General features: G+C 30.3%; 1 protein-coding gene across 2 annotated transcripts in view; it reads right to left on the reverse strand.

Moving 5' to 3' along the window:
- Positions 1-13,466, reverse strand: part of LOC145671155 (uncharacterized) — a 119,074-nt gene that overhangs the window by 28,666 nt on the left and 76,942 nt on the right. Inside the window, exons 6-8 of one of the 2 annotated variants that reach the window (XM_081739989.1) lie at positions 11,905-12,408; positions 9,475-9,597; positions 473-623 (exon numbers count right to left, since the gene is read on the reverse strand). In XM_081739989.1, the coding sequence (XP_081596115.1) occupies positions 473-623; positions 9,475-9,597; positions 11,905-12,408 (778 nt within the window). The remainder of the gene's footprint in view (positions 1-472; positions 624-9,474; positions 9,598-11,904; positions 12,409-13,466) is intronic. The other variant, XM_081739990.1, reaches the window with a different exon arrangement.

Raw genomic sequence — 13,466 nt, forward strand, 5'->3', positions numbered from 1 at the left:
TTGTGTTAAGGCGGTAATTATAATTTATCACTTGTACTATATGATAGTGTTAAAATAATGCAGAATAAGACAAAGTACTATATTTTTACTGTATTTTAGCTGTTCTTAGCACGTAAAAATAAAGTTTATTATTATTTATTATTATTATTAGTTGTCCTATTGAATTCTAATCGTCAGTTACATGTATGCATTTATACTGATAGATTATATAAATATACAAAGTTAGTATATATTGGATTAACATTAGCAAACTACAAATCGAATCGTATTATTATCTTTACTTTACCTTTTGTTTTGTTCTTAACTTGTAATACAAACTAAATCGAGAAATGTGATCGAAAATTAACAGGGACAGATGAAGTATAGGAAATTCTAAGCCCTACTTGATGTGTACTCCATATTTGTATCTTGTATCAGAAATAAAGGAACAAAAACTTTTCTCCTTGAGCAAAACTTGAAATTTTTTACCTACCTGTTCTCTTTTTTCTCTGTCTGCTTCCCATACCAAATGGGCTTGATATGCAAATTCATCACAATCACGTTCCAACTCCTTTTTCAAGGCCATAGATTCCAAAATACGACGGTCATGTTCTGGTACACATAAATCCTCAAGGCTCATGTAACTAGAAATATAAAATTACGCATATGAGCTGTTGCTTACGATTAGCACATTTTCACATATAAAATAAAAAGAAATGGAAAATGTAGAAGTCACTATCGTAGTTTGTTGAATACGGTACTTATGTAGGAGAAAGAACGTTTATATATATATATATATATATATATATATATATATATATATATATATATATATATATTAGAAGATACTAGCAAGTGCTCCCGTGTGACAGGGCGCACAATATTTTTGCCCCGCCCCCTCCCTGTGCTATGTTCCTTTGTGTCTTCTATACTAAATTCGTACACGTGAACATATTCTCTAAAACATCTATATACCAAGTTTTTGGTATTTGTGTTCAGCATATTTTTCAAATCTTTTGGGATAAATTTCCAAAATTCTTGCAAGTAACACAATGAGACTTCTCATTCGTACGAGAAAATTTCATTGTTGCTAACCTCGAATGACGTCTTCTATTGGAATTCTCAGTGTTAGAAAATTTCCCATAGAAAATTAATGGGAGTTTCATTATCGCCTTTTACGTTACTTCAGTAAAACCACAAAATTCTTCCCAGGCTTCAGTTTGAACTCGTGTTTTTTAATACATCATTGGTATGCAAATATAAATGAAAAACATTACGTTTTTAATACAAATATAAATGAAAAAAACTGACAAGATAATACACAACTCTTATATAAAAATTACAGTTATATGAGAGGCCCGATACTGCATCAGTATCTTCATCAGACACATAACAGTTCTGCTTGATAATTAAGGTATTAATACAATATCGAAACAGAGACATGACGGAACTTTTTATAAGAGCGGTGTATTGTTTTGTCAGTTTTTTCCATTTACATTTGTACAAAATCATGTACAGAAAATTTAGACGTTTCTCAAAGCAGTAAATTTAAGTGATTGGTGAGGAGACAGATAAAATAATTTTTATTAAGGAGTTTGGTTTATCAAAATTATTTTATAACTTTCGCTGTGCATGTGCCCGTCCGAGAGACAAGAAATCTCAAGAACTATTTGATGAATCACCACCAAATTGATCACGGTGTAGAGAATCAAAAGCTAGGAATCAAGTTCGCTGATAAAGTTCATATTCAAAAGCGGAAGCGGTATAAATTAACCATATCCGGTTTTCACGTTGATTACTATAGAACAAAAATGATAATAGATAGCGGGAAGCGGTTTTCTGCAATCGATTAAGCACCTCAAGAATACGTCTCACCTCCATCTTTAACTCTCTACTAAACCCGAAAGTGATTAAAATCCACTGTAACTTCCGGTTTCAACATAGATCTACATACAGCAAAAGCGATAACAGATTGAGATCTATTTAGCGTTCTAAGAACAAGTACCATCTTGTCTCTTAACCCCCTATTCAAACTGGAATTGATAGAAATCAATCACTTCCGGTTTTAACGTTGATCACCAGAGTAGATAGTAAGAAGTGGTTTTCTGTGATCAATTATGCGTCTCAAGAATATATTCCATATCTACTCTAATCTCTCTAGTAAAACCGGAAGTGTCAGAAATCAACAACTTCAGGTTTTAACATTGATCATTACAGAGTTAGAATGATAACAGATAGCGTAAGTTGTTTTCTTCAATCAATTAAGTATCCCAAGAATATATATTCTATCTTCACTCTAGTTTCTTATACTAACACTGAAAATTGTATAAATTTACTACCACTTCCGGTTTCAATATAAATTGAGAAAATATTACGCCATACAAACTAAACTCCTTCATTTCGTGTACACGTGACACTGTTCACTTGTTTAGAAATTTTATTAAAAAAAATATATGTAAAAGGCAGAATGTAGTTGCCGTTCTACATCTGTTACACAAACTAGACCTGTAAAAAGAGAATGAGTGAAAAACTTGCTTTGTTGATTGCGTCACCAAGATCTTGTAAGGTTTTAACCACTTATTTCGTAGCTTTGTTCACCAGGTTAAGTCAATCACATGAAGATTGGATCACTTTATAAACACATTTAGAATATTCGATACAAGGGTTCTAAAACTGAAGTAAGACCCCATGATAAGATGCTTGTTCGTGGATTTTTTTAACGGCGATTTCTTTATGAAAGAACTACAGATTAACGATCCTTCTGTATACACTAACAACATGAGAGTCCGATTGACATTAACAATGTGAAAGTCTCTTTTAGGCACTACTTCTTCGTTTCTTTATGTAACTTACATACTGAACTTCAAATTAAATTGTAAAAATTAAATTCTACTTAGTGATTTAAGAAACTACTGGGTATGTAACCATTATTAGACTTAGCTTGAAGATTTTGAGTTAGAAATAAAAGTCTATATCCTGAATAATTTTGAGGTTGGGTTTGATTTTATATAAATGAGCTGACTTTTTGTGTATGAAGTAACCGCACGCGTTAGGACTCTTGAGCAAAGAGGTGGAAAATTTACTGCATTTTGAGATGATGGGATCTAAAAATATATGCAACATTTAGATTCTATATTGTTCTGAAGGGAGCTGAATGTTGTATGCGTATTATTTAGCTCCTCTTCTAATAAATTGAAGAGGTCCTCATATATTTTGCAATGACTTAAATAATCGTCCACTTAGCGGAAATTACTGATGAATTTGTATCGATTCTTTCTTAGGATTTCCGATTTAAATCTGTTTATGTAAATGATTAAATCTGATGAACAAGGTCACAATGTAAATGGTTGAAACCGCACAGAAAACTCTTACAGCAATAATTAACGAGATAATTATTTCACTTCTGTATCTCCTTAACAATTAGCTTTAAAATGAGTCAATTACTTTATTCAAGTAGGTACAGCTATATCAATTACTGTATACATTGTATTTATCTTAGTAGTTCACAAAATAAAGCATAAAACTTTAAGATTGAAGAGTTTAAGACATAAAAAGCTATAGTACGTGTGAAATATTCAATTTCATTATAAGAAAATATTGACTAACCCAACTATATAAGTAATTATAGATTGAAAATTAGATAAAAGTTTAGGCAATTTTACAAATCGATGTTAGGAGGGTTCAAATTAAGAACTAATAACGCTTAAGAATAGAGAAAAGTATATCACAATATTTTTTAAAAATTTAATGTAAGGTTTCATTACAAACATCAAACGCCAAAATAATTTATATTTGCAGATTTAAAGTTGTTAGTGATAGCAAAATACATGAAGAAGATGGGGAACAAGATTAAATACTGATTAAAAATTAGACAAAACAATATAATATATAATAAATTTGGAATTTTTTTAAGAAATTAAAATTAAGTAGTAGTTTGTAGAATTATATATGAACTTGAAAACCATTCTAGCAGAAACTGAACTTTTAAGTAGAGTACAGTAACATTAAGATTTAGATAAATGTGATAATTTTATATCACAATATATACACGGATAAAAATCATAATTCTGGTATTAATGCAATGTACTATGAACATATTATTCACTTAAATGGACATTTAAAATATCTTTACTGAGTTTGAAATTTATTCATTTCTGAATTTTAAATTGTGTCATGATTTTCTATTATAATGTAGTAGCGTGTACAAAAACAAAATTGGACTTATGTAAATACAGTAACGTAAGTAGTTTTCCGAATACAATGCATCTGAGTGTTATATCTAGAAATGTTTATAGCTGAATGAATAGCAATAAACTTCGAAACATTTATAGGTTAGTAAATATATATGCAAGCGTTAAATTGGATGTAAATGTATAAACATTTACAAAAAAATTAATTTGTTATAGTTTATAAATGAGCTTTCAAACCATTTAATCTGACAAATGTTTAGATACCTTGTTCTATACATTTTTAGGCAAGTTTCCATGGTTTTACAGAAATCTGAAGGAAGAGTGCTATTTTCACAGTGAAACACAGATATTTTGAGCATGAAGAAAATGATTTGATTGATTATATATAAGCCAGTAAAGAAGTACATTGGCGTGCAGATAGAGTTATATACAGAAATTATGATGTGGTGGTTAGTTCTGTAAGAAATACTCTCAATAATATTAATTGAATATTACCACATACCTGAACTTATGGACGGTAAGTCAAAAATCTAGTTTTGAAATAAATAAAATGTTGTTGAAAGACATAGGGAAATGTTCAACTCAGTTCGAGGAAATCTTCATGTGTTTATGTGTTCGGAGGTTTTTGTGAATATATGTATGTATGCTTAATGATTATAGCAGTTTACATAAACTAAGATGCTTACGTGAAATGCTGTTTATGAAATTAAGAATAAGTCCGAGAAAATATTAAAATGTATGTAGTTCTGTTCACTACAATTAATGATCTTGAGACTTGGCAACGTTGATGAAAGTCAATTATCACTTGCTACGTATTTAAAAGCAAAACTGCTCAATAGAAGTACTTCTCTGCTGTTTATGTTATATTTGTCTTTCTCATCTCATATTAACCATTTTTGTTGAATTGGGCTTAGCGTCCCTTTCAGCATCAAGGCTATATGTGGACCTATAGCTTAACAAGGATCCGAACTACATGAGTTCCTGCCGGGAATCGAACTCGGGGACTACCGTAACCGAAGTCGCGTCTGATAACCATATAATCACGAAGTATTAGTCATTGTTGAAAGTTTTTTTCAATAACACAAGAAGTATTTGAGATGCAAATAAATATCCAAAGGCATGCATTAATGCCTCTCTAACATTAATGAGACAAGACAACTATCTCCTTTCGTATTAAGTAATTGATGCTGACTGCACTGATTTCAAATGCAACAATTCTTTTTACAACTTGCAGCAAGAGTAATTGGCTTTCGTGGTACAGACTTTGAAACTATCCTTAATCACAGTATACCTTGGTATCCCGACTAAAGAGACATTCTTTCACAAAGATACTTGCATCTCAAATCGGAAATGAAATGAAAAATGTAATATTTCATTTAACCTCTCACGATTATGCCCTTTAGGCTAAGGGAGACGATGATGAAGATAAGTGAATGGTGATGGAAGAATTAGTGGAATGAGAAAGTGAGAGGAAACGGGAGTACCCTGAGAAAATCCACAGACGTGATGTTGTCCACCACAAATTTACTTGATCGGGGATTGAATCAGGGACCAAAGGTACCAGAGGCAAGCGCTCCACCACTTAGCCACCTTCCCCATACATCCCAAATCGAATATTTCCATATAAAATAATAAAAGGATTCTATTAATTCGTCCCAGATCTCAAAAGTACTAATATAAAAAGTCAATTAACATGGAATTTTATGCAGGCGAAATATATTTTATATTATATATATATATATATATATATATATATATATATATTTAAGATATGGTACTGTAAAGAATTAATAAAATACAGTTAAAATGCAATGTAATCCTTGTACATTCAATACGTATTTTAATTTTTAAAAAATAGCACAAAAATGGTTGCGACTGAAGATAGTGTATGCAAGTAAAAAAGGGAGTGAGAGGGGGAAGAGGTGAGGAAGAAGGATGAGACACGCTAAAAGTTAAACAGGTCATATTCCTTTAAAGAAAGTAATTGATGCATTTTTAACACCATTTAAAAAGTGGTAGTATGGATCTTGATTGATTATTGTGTCTTTGAGTTTTCATGTACCGTTTCAGTCACTTATATTGAGACCATCTTTAACAGATGAAGTAAGTCACATGAAGTCGAATTACGTAATGAAATAATTTTGCTTTTTAGGTGCAAAGGCTCAAAATAGTATACACAGGTGTTAATGTAAAATAAAAATTAGTATGGACTTTTTGTACACAAAATCATTTGTAATGCTATTAATTAAGCGGAATTGCTAATTTTTTTCACTTACTTTTCTGTAGTTGTATGTTATGAGTAAAATTATTTTCAAGAAAAAAAGTATTGTCCAAGTCATAATCACACATAATTTGTGTATTTTTAGAAAATTTGTAAAATCAATCTTTCACCAAGCAATCTCTACGAGAGGTACAAAAAACACAAGTTTATTAAGAGGTGAATTGTTCAATTTTCAATTTTACACCTTAAAAACAAGATCTTTCCATACAGTGATTTAATATTCACCTGCCAAGGAAGATCACAGTATAAGTGACTGAAACTGTTATTAAAAAAGAAAGAAAAGAAAGATGATCTCTTTTTGAAGAAACCAGTCACAGTTAACGGAAAAGCCTTTACACATCAACACTCCCAAATGTAAATTTTATCATATTTGTTAGCTGAATATTTAGTCGTCAGTTGGCATACTTTTTAGCGAATATTTCTCTTTCGTGACTAGGATTATTCGCAAGAAAGATACTCGTTGGTAGAGATACCACTGTATATAAAAATTAAAAATCTCGGATGTTTTAATACAAAAATAATCTAAGAAAGGATACCAGGATTTCGATCGTGAACATATGGTCAAGAAAAAGGAGAAAAAGTGGAAAATAATGAACTAGGAACGAACTGGAGTTATGTCTTTTCTTTGTTTTTACAATACTTTAATTACCTTACTTTTCTGTTTATTTGATTCAAATCTTTAAACTTAAATTTCGCATTTTTATATTAACTCGAGCTCTGAAAAGGGCCTATCTATTTTACCATAAGGACCAGACTGTTTACGTGATCAGGTCACGTAATAAACCTCTCACTAAACTCCTGGATATACTTGATGTACCTCTTTGTCAAATTTTTCAATGAATTGTTTCTGAATGAACTCTTGTTATTTTTAAAAGTTTTTTTTTTTTTTTTGTTTTTTTTTTCTTCTCTATGCTCTGAGAACGATTTATTTAATGCTCAAAGGCTTCAATAATTTATTGTATTACTATGCAAGTAACGTGAAAGGAGGAGAGTTAACCGTAATACATGGGAAGTATGAATCTGCGGTAAGTTATTTCCTAATATGGATAATATGATACTCACGACTAAAACTAATCATATCTGACTATAAGGAAATCGAAAGGTTCGTTGCTGTACAAATGAAACGTCGCCAATTGAAACTATCCTATTTTATATTACTTTTTTTCTTTTTATAGCGGTATGGGTATGTGAGGGGATCAAAAACTCTCGTAACAATATTCAAGATCCATCATAGCTATTTATATTCCTTTTAACTAATATATTTATTTCAGAAATACAAATTCAGTTTTTTATTATTTAAAAACAGCTTCATTTTCTAAAATTGAATTAATTTTTAAGAAATTAACAGTGTCGAATACCTGCACTATCGTTGCTTTTTAGTCTTTGATTTACACGGGAAATTTATTTTCTGTTTTCTTCGAAATGAAATGAAATTTTAATGGTTTGATTCATTTGACTTCTTCAAATTTATTCAGATGTTCTCCTTACTTCGTGAAAATTATTTTTTCCATGTAATTTTAATATTTAATAAATCAAATTTTATGTACCGTATATTTCTCAATCAAAGACGAGGTTTTTTGGCCTCAATTTCATACCCAAAAATATGAGGTCGTCTCGCTTTTGCAATATACACAGTGAAGTTTTTCTTTACTGAACAGAATCATGAGCTTCCATTATGCTCTAACTTCAACCTCTTCCTCACCTACCGCTTTACATAATCATGAGCTTCCATTAAGCTCTAACTTTACCCCTTCCTTACCTACCGCTTTACATAATCATGAGCTTCCATTAAGCTCTAACTTCACCCTCTTCCTCACCTACCACTTTACAGAATCATGAGCTTCCATTAATCTCTAACTTTATCCCTTCCTCATCTACCGCTTTAGGAATCATGAGCTTCCATTAATCTCTAACTTTACCCCTTCCTCACCTACCGCTTTACATAATCATGAGCTTTCATTAATCTCTAACTTTACCCCTTCCTCACCTACCGCTTTACAGAATCATGAGCTTCCATCAAGTTATAACTTTACTCCTCTTCCTCACTTATCGCTTTAGCCTTGAATGTTCGCAGATTCAATGGATTCTTCCAGTGAGGAAGAGTAAGGAAGGCCTGTGTCTGATTTCATTTTTTAATGTTGTTTTATAATAAGTTTTGAAAATAAACCTAGTATATATATATATATATATATATATATATATATATATATATATATATATATATATATATTAGTATATTAGTATACCTAGTTTACCTACTATATAAATTGCAAGCAAGCAAACGACATTTAACTAGAGTTGAAGAAGAACTCAATTAAATCACATCATAAAAATTCCAGTTCATTTTGAAGAAACAGAAAATAATTATCTACATATATCAATGGGCTAAAATCAAGAATGGCGTAGGTATTCAACTCGTTAAACTACAGAGTGCTCAGTATTAATAAACTACAGAATAAAAAAAAAGTGATTTAGTTTACAACTTCTAAAACTTAGTTCTAAAGGAAAATACTCCACAAATTGAGTTAATTATGTGATTTTTAAAAAAAGTAAGATAAATAAGCAATTAATTTGCAAATAAACTAAACTTGGCTGTGAAGGTTAGGTTACTACACAGCTTCCTAGAACACCTTGTTTTAAGTACTTCTATAATTACTGTGCTTAATGGTGCTCAGCAATTTTAAGACTATCTTTGTAGTGTCTTATTTTTCTACAAATATATAATTAATACTTTTTGCGGTTACCTTTATGAAATCTAAGAATATTTTTATCTTAATCAAATATTTACATGTGCAAATACAACTACTACAAGAGTGTTGGTGACAATAAGAATACAATGTTAAAAGAGCAGTGTAATTACAAATTGATACTGAAGCAGATAATTACGTATGTATATATATATATATATCCACGGGAATATATATACAGTGTTACTTGATGCAGATACATGCCATACTGAAGAAAGTTGTTACAATATGCGCACACAAGACAACATTAATCAATCATATAGGTTAATATCATTACCCTGATAAACTTCGTCGAAGGATACCTGTATCTGCTACACGGACCAAATGTGTTGGTCTTGAAAAGGTATATGGACTTCTCCTTGGGGATAAATTGTATTTTTCAGCAACTTGTCTTCTGGCACTAATAAAAAATTTAGGTAATGAAACAACTTGTATCTAAAAAATTATTGATAATTAATAGTGGCAGGCCTTGCATCATTCGGAAAAAAATGTAGTCAAATCATCAAACATCACATCATTAACATTTTTGCTGTCATGCTTTCACAAAATTATGTATACAGCAGATATTCATTCTCACATTATGATGCATTACATGCTACTCCTAATTTCTCTACACAAAATATAGGAACAGATTATCTTCGGTAGCAAAATGAAACAACGTCCCACATGAAAGGCAAAATTAAACCTAATATTAATAACAACAACACCAAAGATAACTACTATAATTGAATATATTAGAACATGAAAAATTTTCTTGTTGTAAATAGTAGACAGTAAATCTTCAAGAAATGCATTATCTTGAAGATATATATGGTAAATAAAACGTCAAAGAACAATTTAATTTCGTGAAATAAAAAGGCGGACAACTTTTTCAATATTTGTATTTTTTTTATCACTTTAATTTGTGTACGTTTTAATGTAATGTAATGTACAATATTAAAAAAAAATATATTGTTGATACTTTTGTTGTACTAAATGAATTTACTACTATTTTAAATCTAGATCGTTTAAACGATATCTTACTGAGCGTTGTAGCCATTTCATGCTGTCATTCATTGATACATCAGATATAATACTAAGAAGTAATATAAACTTATCTTCTTTGTCAGCACAAAAGATAGTGTCATGTTTTATTTTTTAATGACTCAAATACAGTTTGTTTTCTGTTATTGAATTCATTATAGTTAATTTGTTTACAATTTTCTTTCTGCTTTGCATTTTTATGAACAGGTTATAAAGTAGTTTTGTTGATATATATTGTATAGTACATTTTATACTTGCACATTATTTACAATCTACAAGACTTATGAATTATTGATATGTTCTGTATAGTGTAGACTGTATACACACATCACTAAAAATGGACTAACAAATAATTACATTTTTTAAACAATACTTAGACACTCTCAAGAATTTAATTGAGAAGCCACAGCTAGAATTCCAATTCAGAGGAAGACACAAAAACTATAATTATACTATATCTAGTAGGTATGAAGAATCATTTTTATATGTGTGCCAAAACTTTAGTAATTCAATAGTTGATTTTAAAACAAAAGTTCTATTTACTTAACGAATAGATTGAAAATACTTCTTTTTATTAAGTAATTATTATTTTTTGAATTATATACGTATTTTTATAGCTATAGGAGTCAATGAACAAAGCTTTTGAGTTCACTAGTTATTTTTATTTAAATAATTATGTTCGTTATTAAGTTTTGATTATAATGAAAATTAATGAATACTCTTAAAATATTTTCTTGTAACCCGTTTTAGTGAGAATATAAAAATGAAGAGAGAAATATTTATTTCTAAATTTAGATTAGGTTTTGTTAATCCCAAATGTAATGACTTCTTTGTGTTAGCAATTGAAAATAAGAAACGATCATATTTTCAATTAGTGACGTATATTGAGTAAAGAGAACAAAGAAGACTAATGTTCGTTTGAATTGCGACTTTATGAATATTACGAATTATGGCATGATTACACATGTACTACGTAGCTGTTGAAATGAGTCAAATAGAAGAGATAACAGTAGTTATAAATACCGATTAATTCTCAAATGACTTCTTTTTGTGACAAAATAAACTTTTAACATTGTTAAAAGTGCTATGAATACATTAAAAAGAGTGATGTTCTGCTATCAAATTCCTCAGAATGGCTGAATTAGTATTAAAAGTGCACTAAATAAATATGTAATTGCAACGCTATTCAATAGAGTTACTCACTTTAAGCCGCATTTGCACTTATACTTTGCCCCATTCATCGTAAAGTGGCGTTCTAAACAGTTTCTAATTTGGGCAATATTCTTACTGATGGTATTAGACAAAATATGAATTAGTTCATCCTATTATTATTATTATTATTATTTATTTATTTGAAATAAGTAATTATCATAAAAGTTGTAATATCAACAGCTTCGGAAAATTGAATATTGAAAGAGTCTTCATATAACCAATGATATAATTTATGTTTGTTCCGGATCATACAAGAGATCAAATCACATAGTATTTCTTTATTTTAAAAAAATGTGTATAATCTGAAAGACAAGAAATAGATTAAGAATCATAGAAATGCTCCACTATTACATGCATAAATAAATAGATGCCCTTTCATGCACCCATACAGTTCCCATTCCAAGCAAAATCATGAAAGATATACATGTAACTACAAATAAATTCTTAAAGGGGATAATTATATAAAACTTACCTAAATGACACCTGTTTCTTTTTACATGTATTCTTATTGTTGTTATTGTCATGAAAATTTTTCAGCGTCAGTTTAAGTGTGGTACGAGAACGTTGACTGATCGATGACTTGGATGCTCTTGTGAGTTTACATTTAGGAATCTTAATACTCGATGGCAACTGAGGAGGAGTTGGTGTTCGTGGGGACGTACGAGAACTTGCTCTACTGGTAGCTCTTGAACAGCTACTCCCAGGCCGTGACGATCGTTTAGGACACGAAAGATCCTCTTTCTTGCTGGCACTTCTCTTGACACCAGTCTTTGCAGAAGACGGTCGACTTTTATCCGCTTTCGATGAATTTGCAGACCTAGGTGTTGAGTCTGTGTCACTATTATAGGCACCACCACATAAGTGAAGGGGTCTTAATACACTTTGATCACTCACTGCACTTACAACGGAATCAGTATCTGCACTTTTGTTGTTGCTACTATTTTTTAAAGAACTCTTTTGTGTACCTGACGACAACCTTTAAAAGTAAAAATAAATTAAGAAATTTGAAACAAAACCAAATAAAAAAGACTTATATTATAAATAAAAGATTAACCTTTACAAGACAAATAAAATTTCTCAAACTTGAAGTGATTTGAAGTAAGTAATGCTAATTTTACAGAGCCTTTAAATATATATGATTTGCAAGTACCTGATTTCATTCTTCTTTTTATTGTGTACTTGTGGATATATTCTGAAGTTCTGCTGTACATATCACTTGTTATATATATATAAATCGCAAAGATATGTTCAAACTTAAGCAGATGATTCATCTAAGTACAGTTAACAAAAAAGTCTATAGCAACATATACGTTTCGAAGATATACAGAGTGAACCACAAAACACAGCGCACGCCTCAGGGTATGGAAGTAAAGGTGGACAGACCATTGCATCGGTGAGAGTAAGAGATACATTGGTACGCTGGAAACAGTCATCAGCATACCATAGGTGTAGTTAAGATAGACAGAAGAACGATGACAATTACTACTACTAGCAACATTTAATTATTGCAACCTTGGAAATGACACACACTTCTCGGTAGAGGACAGGGACTTAGTCTCACACTAGACGCAGCGTTATTAGAGGACGTATTTAAAATGACCACGATCTGAACAATGACTGTCATGTTTTCTGGACAATGACATCCTGTCATTTAGTGAGCACATTCTGGAACACCCTGCATATCTGCGGAACTATGGGTATCACATACATATTCTTAGAGACTTTTCTATTGTATCTCCTTACACGAATTACCTGCGGAATTAGGACACCTTAGCGATCCACCTTCTATATAATAATCAAAATATAATTAACATAAATGTGAAATGAATCTTTTTATAAAGCATATATAAATATAACAAAATAATTATACATTTTAATATTTTATCTATAGTCAATTTAATATACAAAACATGTGATTTTAATGAAAACTAAAGCCTTTATGAAATGTTCTGTAAGAAGAAGAAAAGTAGTAGATACAGAATGTACTAAAAAAAAAAAAAAAAAAAAAAAAAAAAAAGATTGATGTATTAATGA

Source organism: Thermobia domestica, chromosome 15, assembly GCF_964235325.1.
Source record: "Thermobia domestica chromosome 15, izTheDome1.hap1.1, whole genome shotgun sequence".
Lineage (NCBI taxonomy): Eukaryota > Metazoa > Arthropoda > Insecta > Zygentoma > Lepismatidae > Thermobia > Thermobia domestica.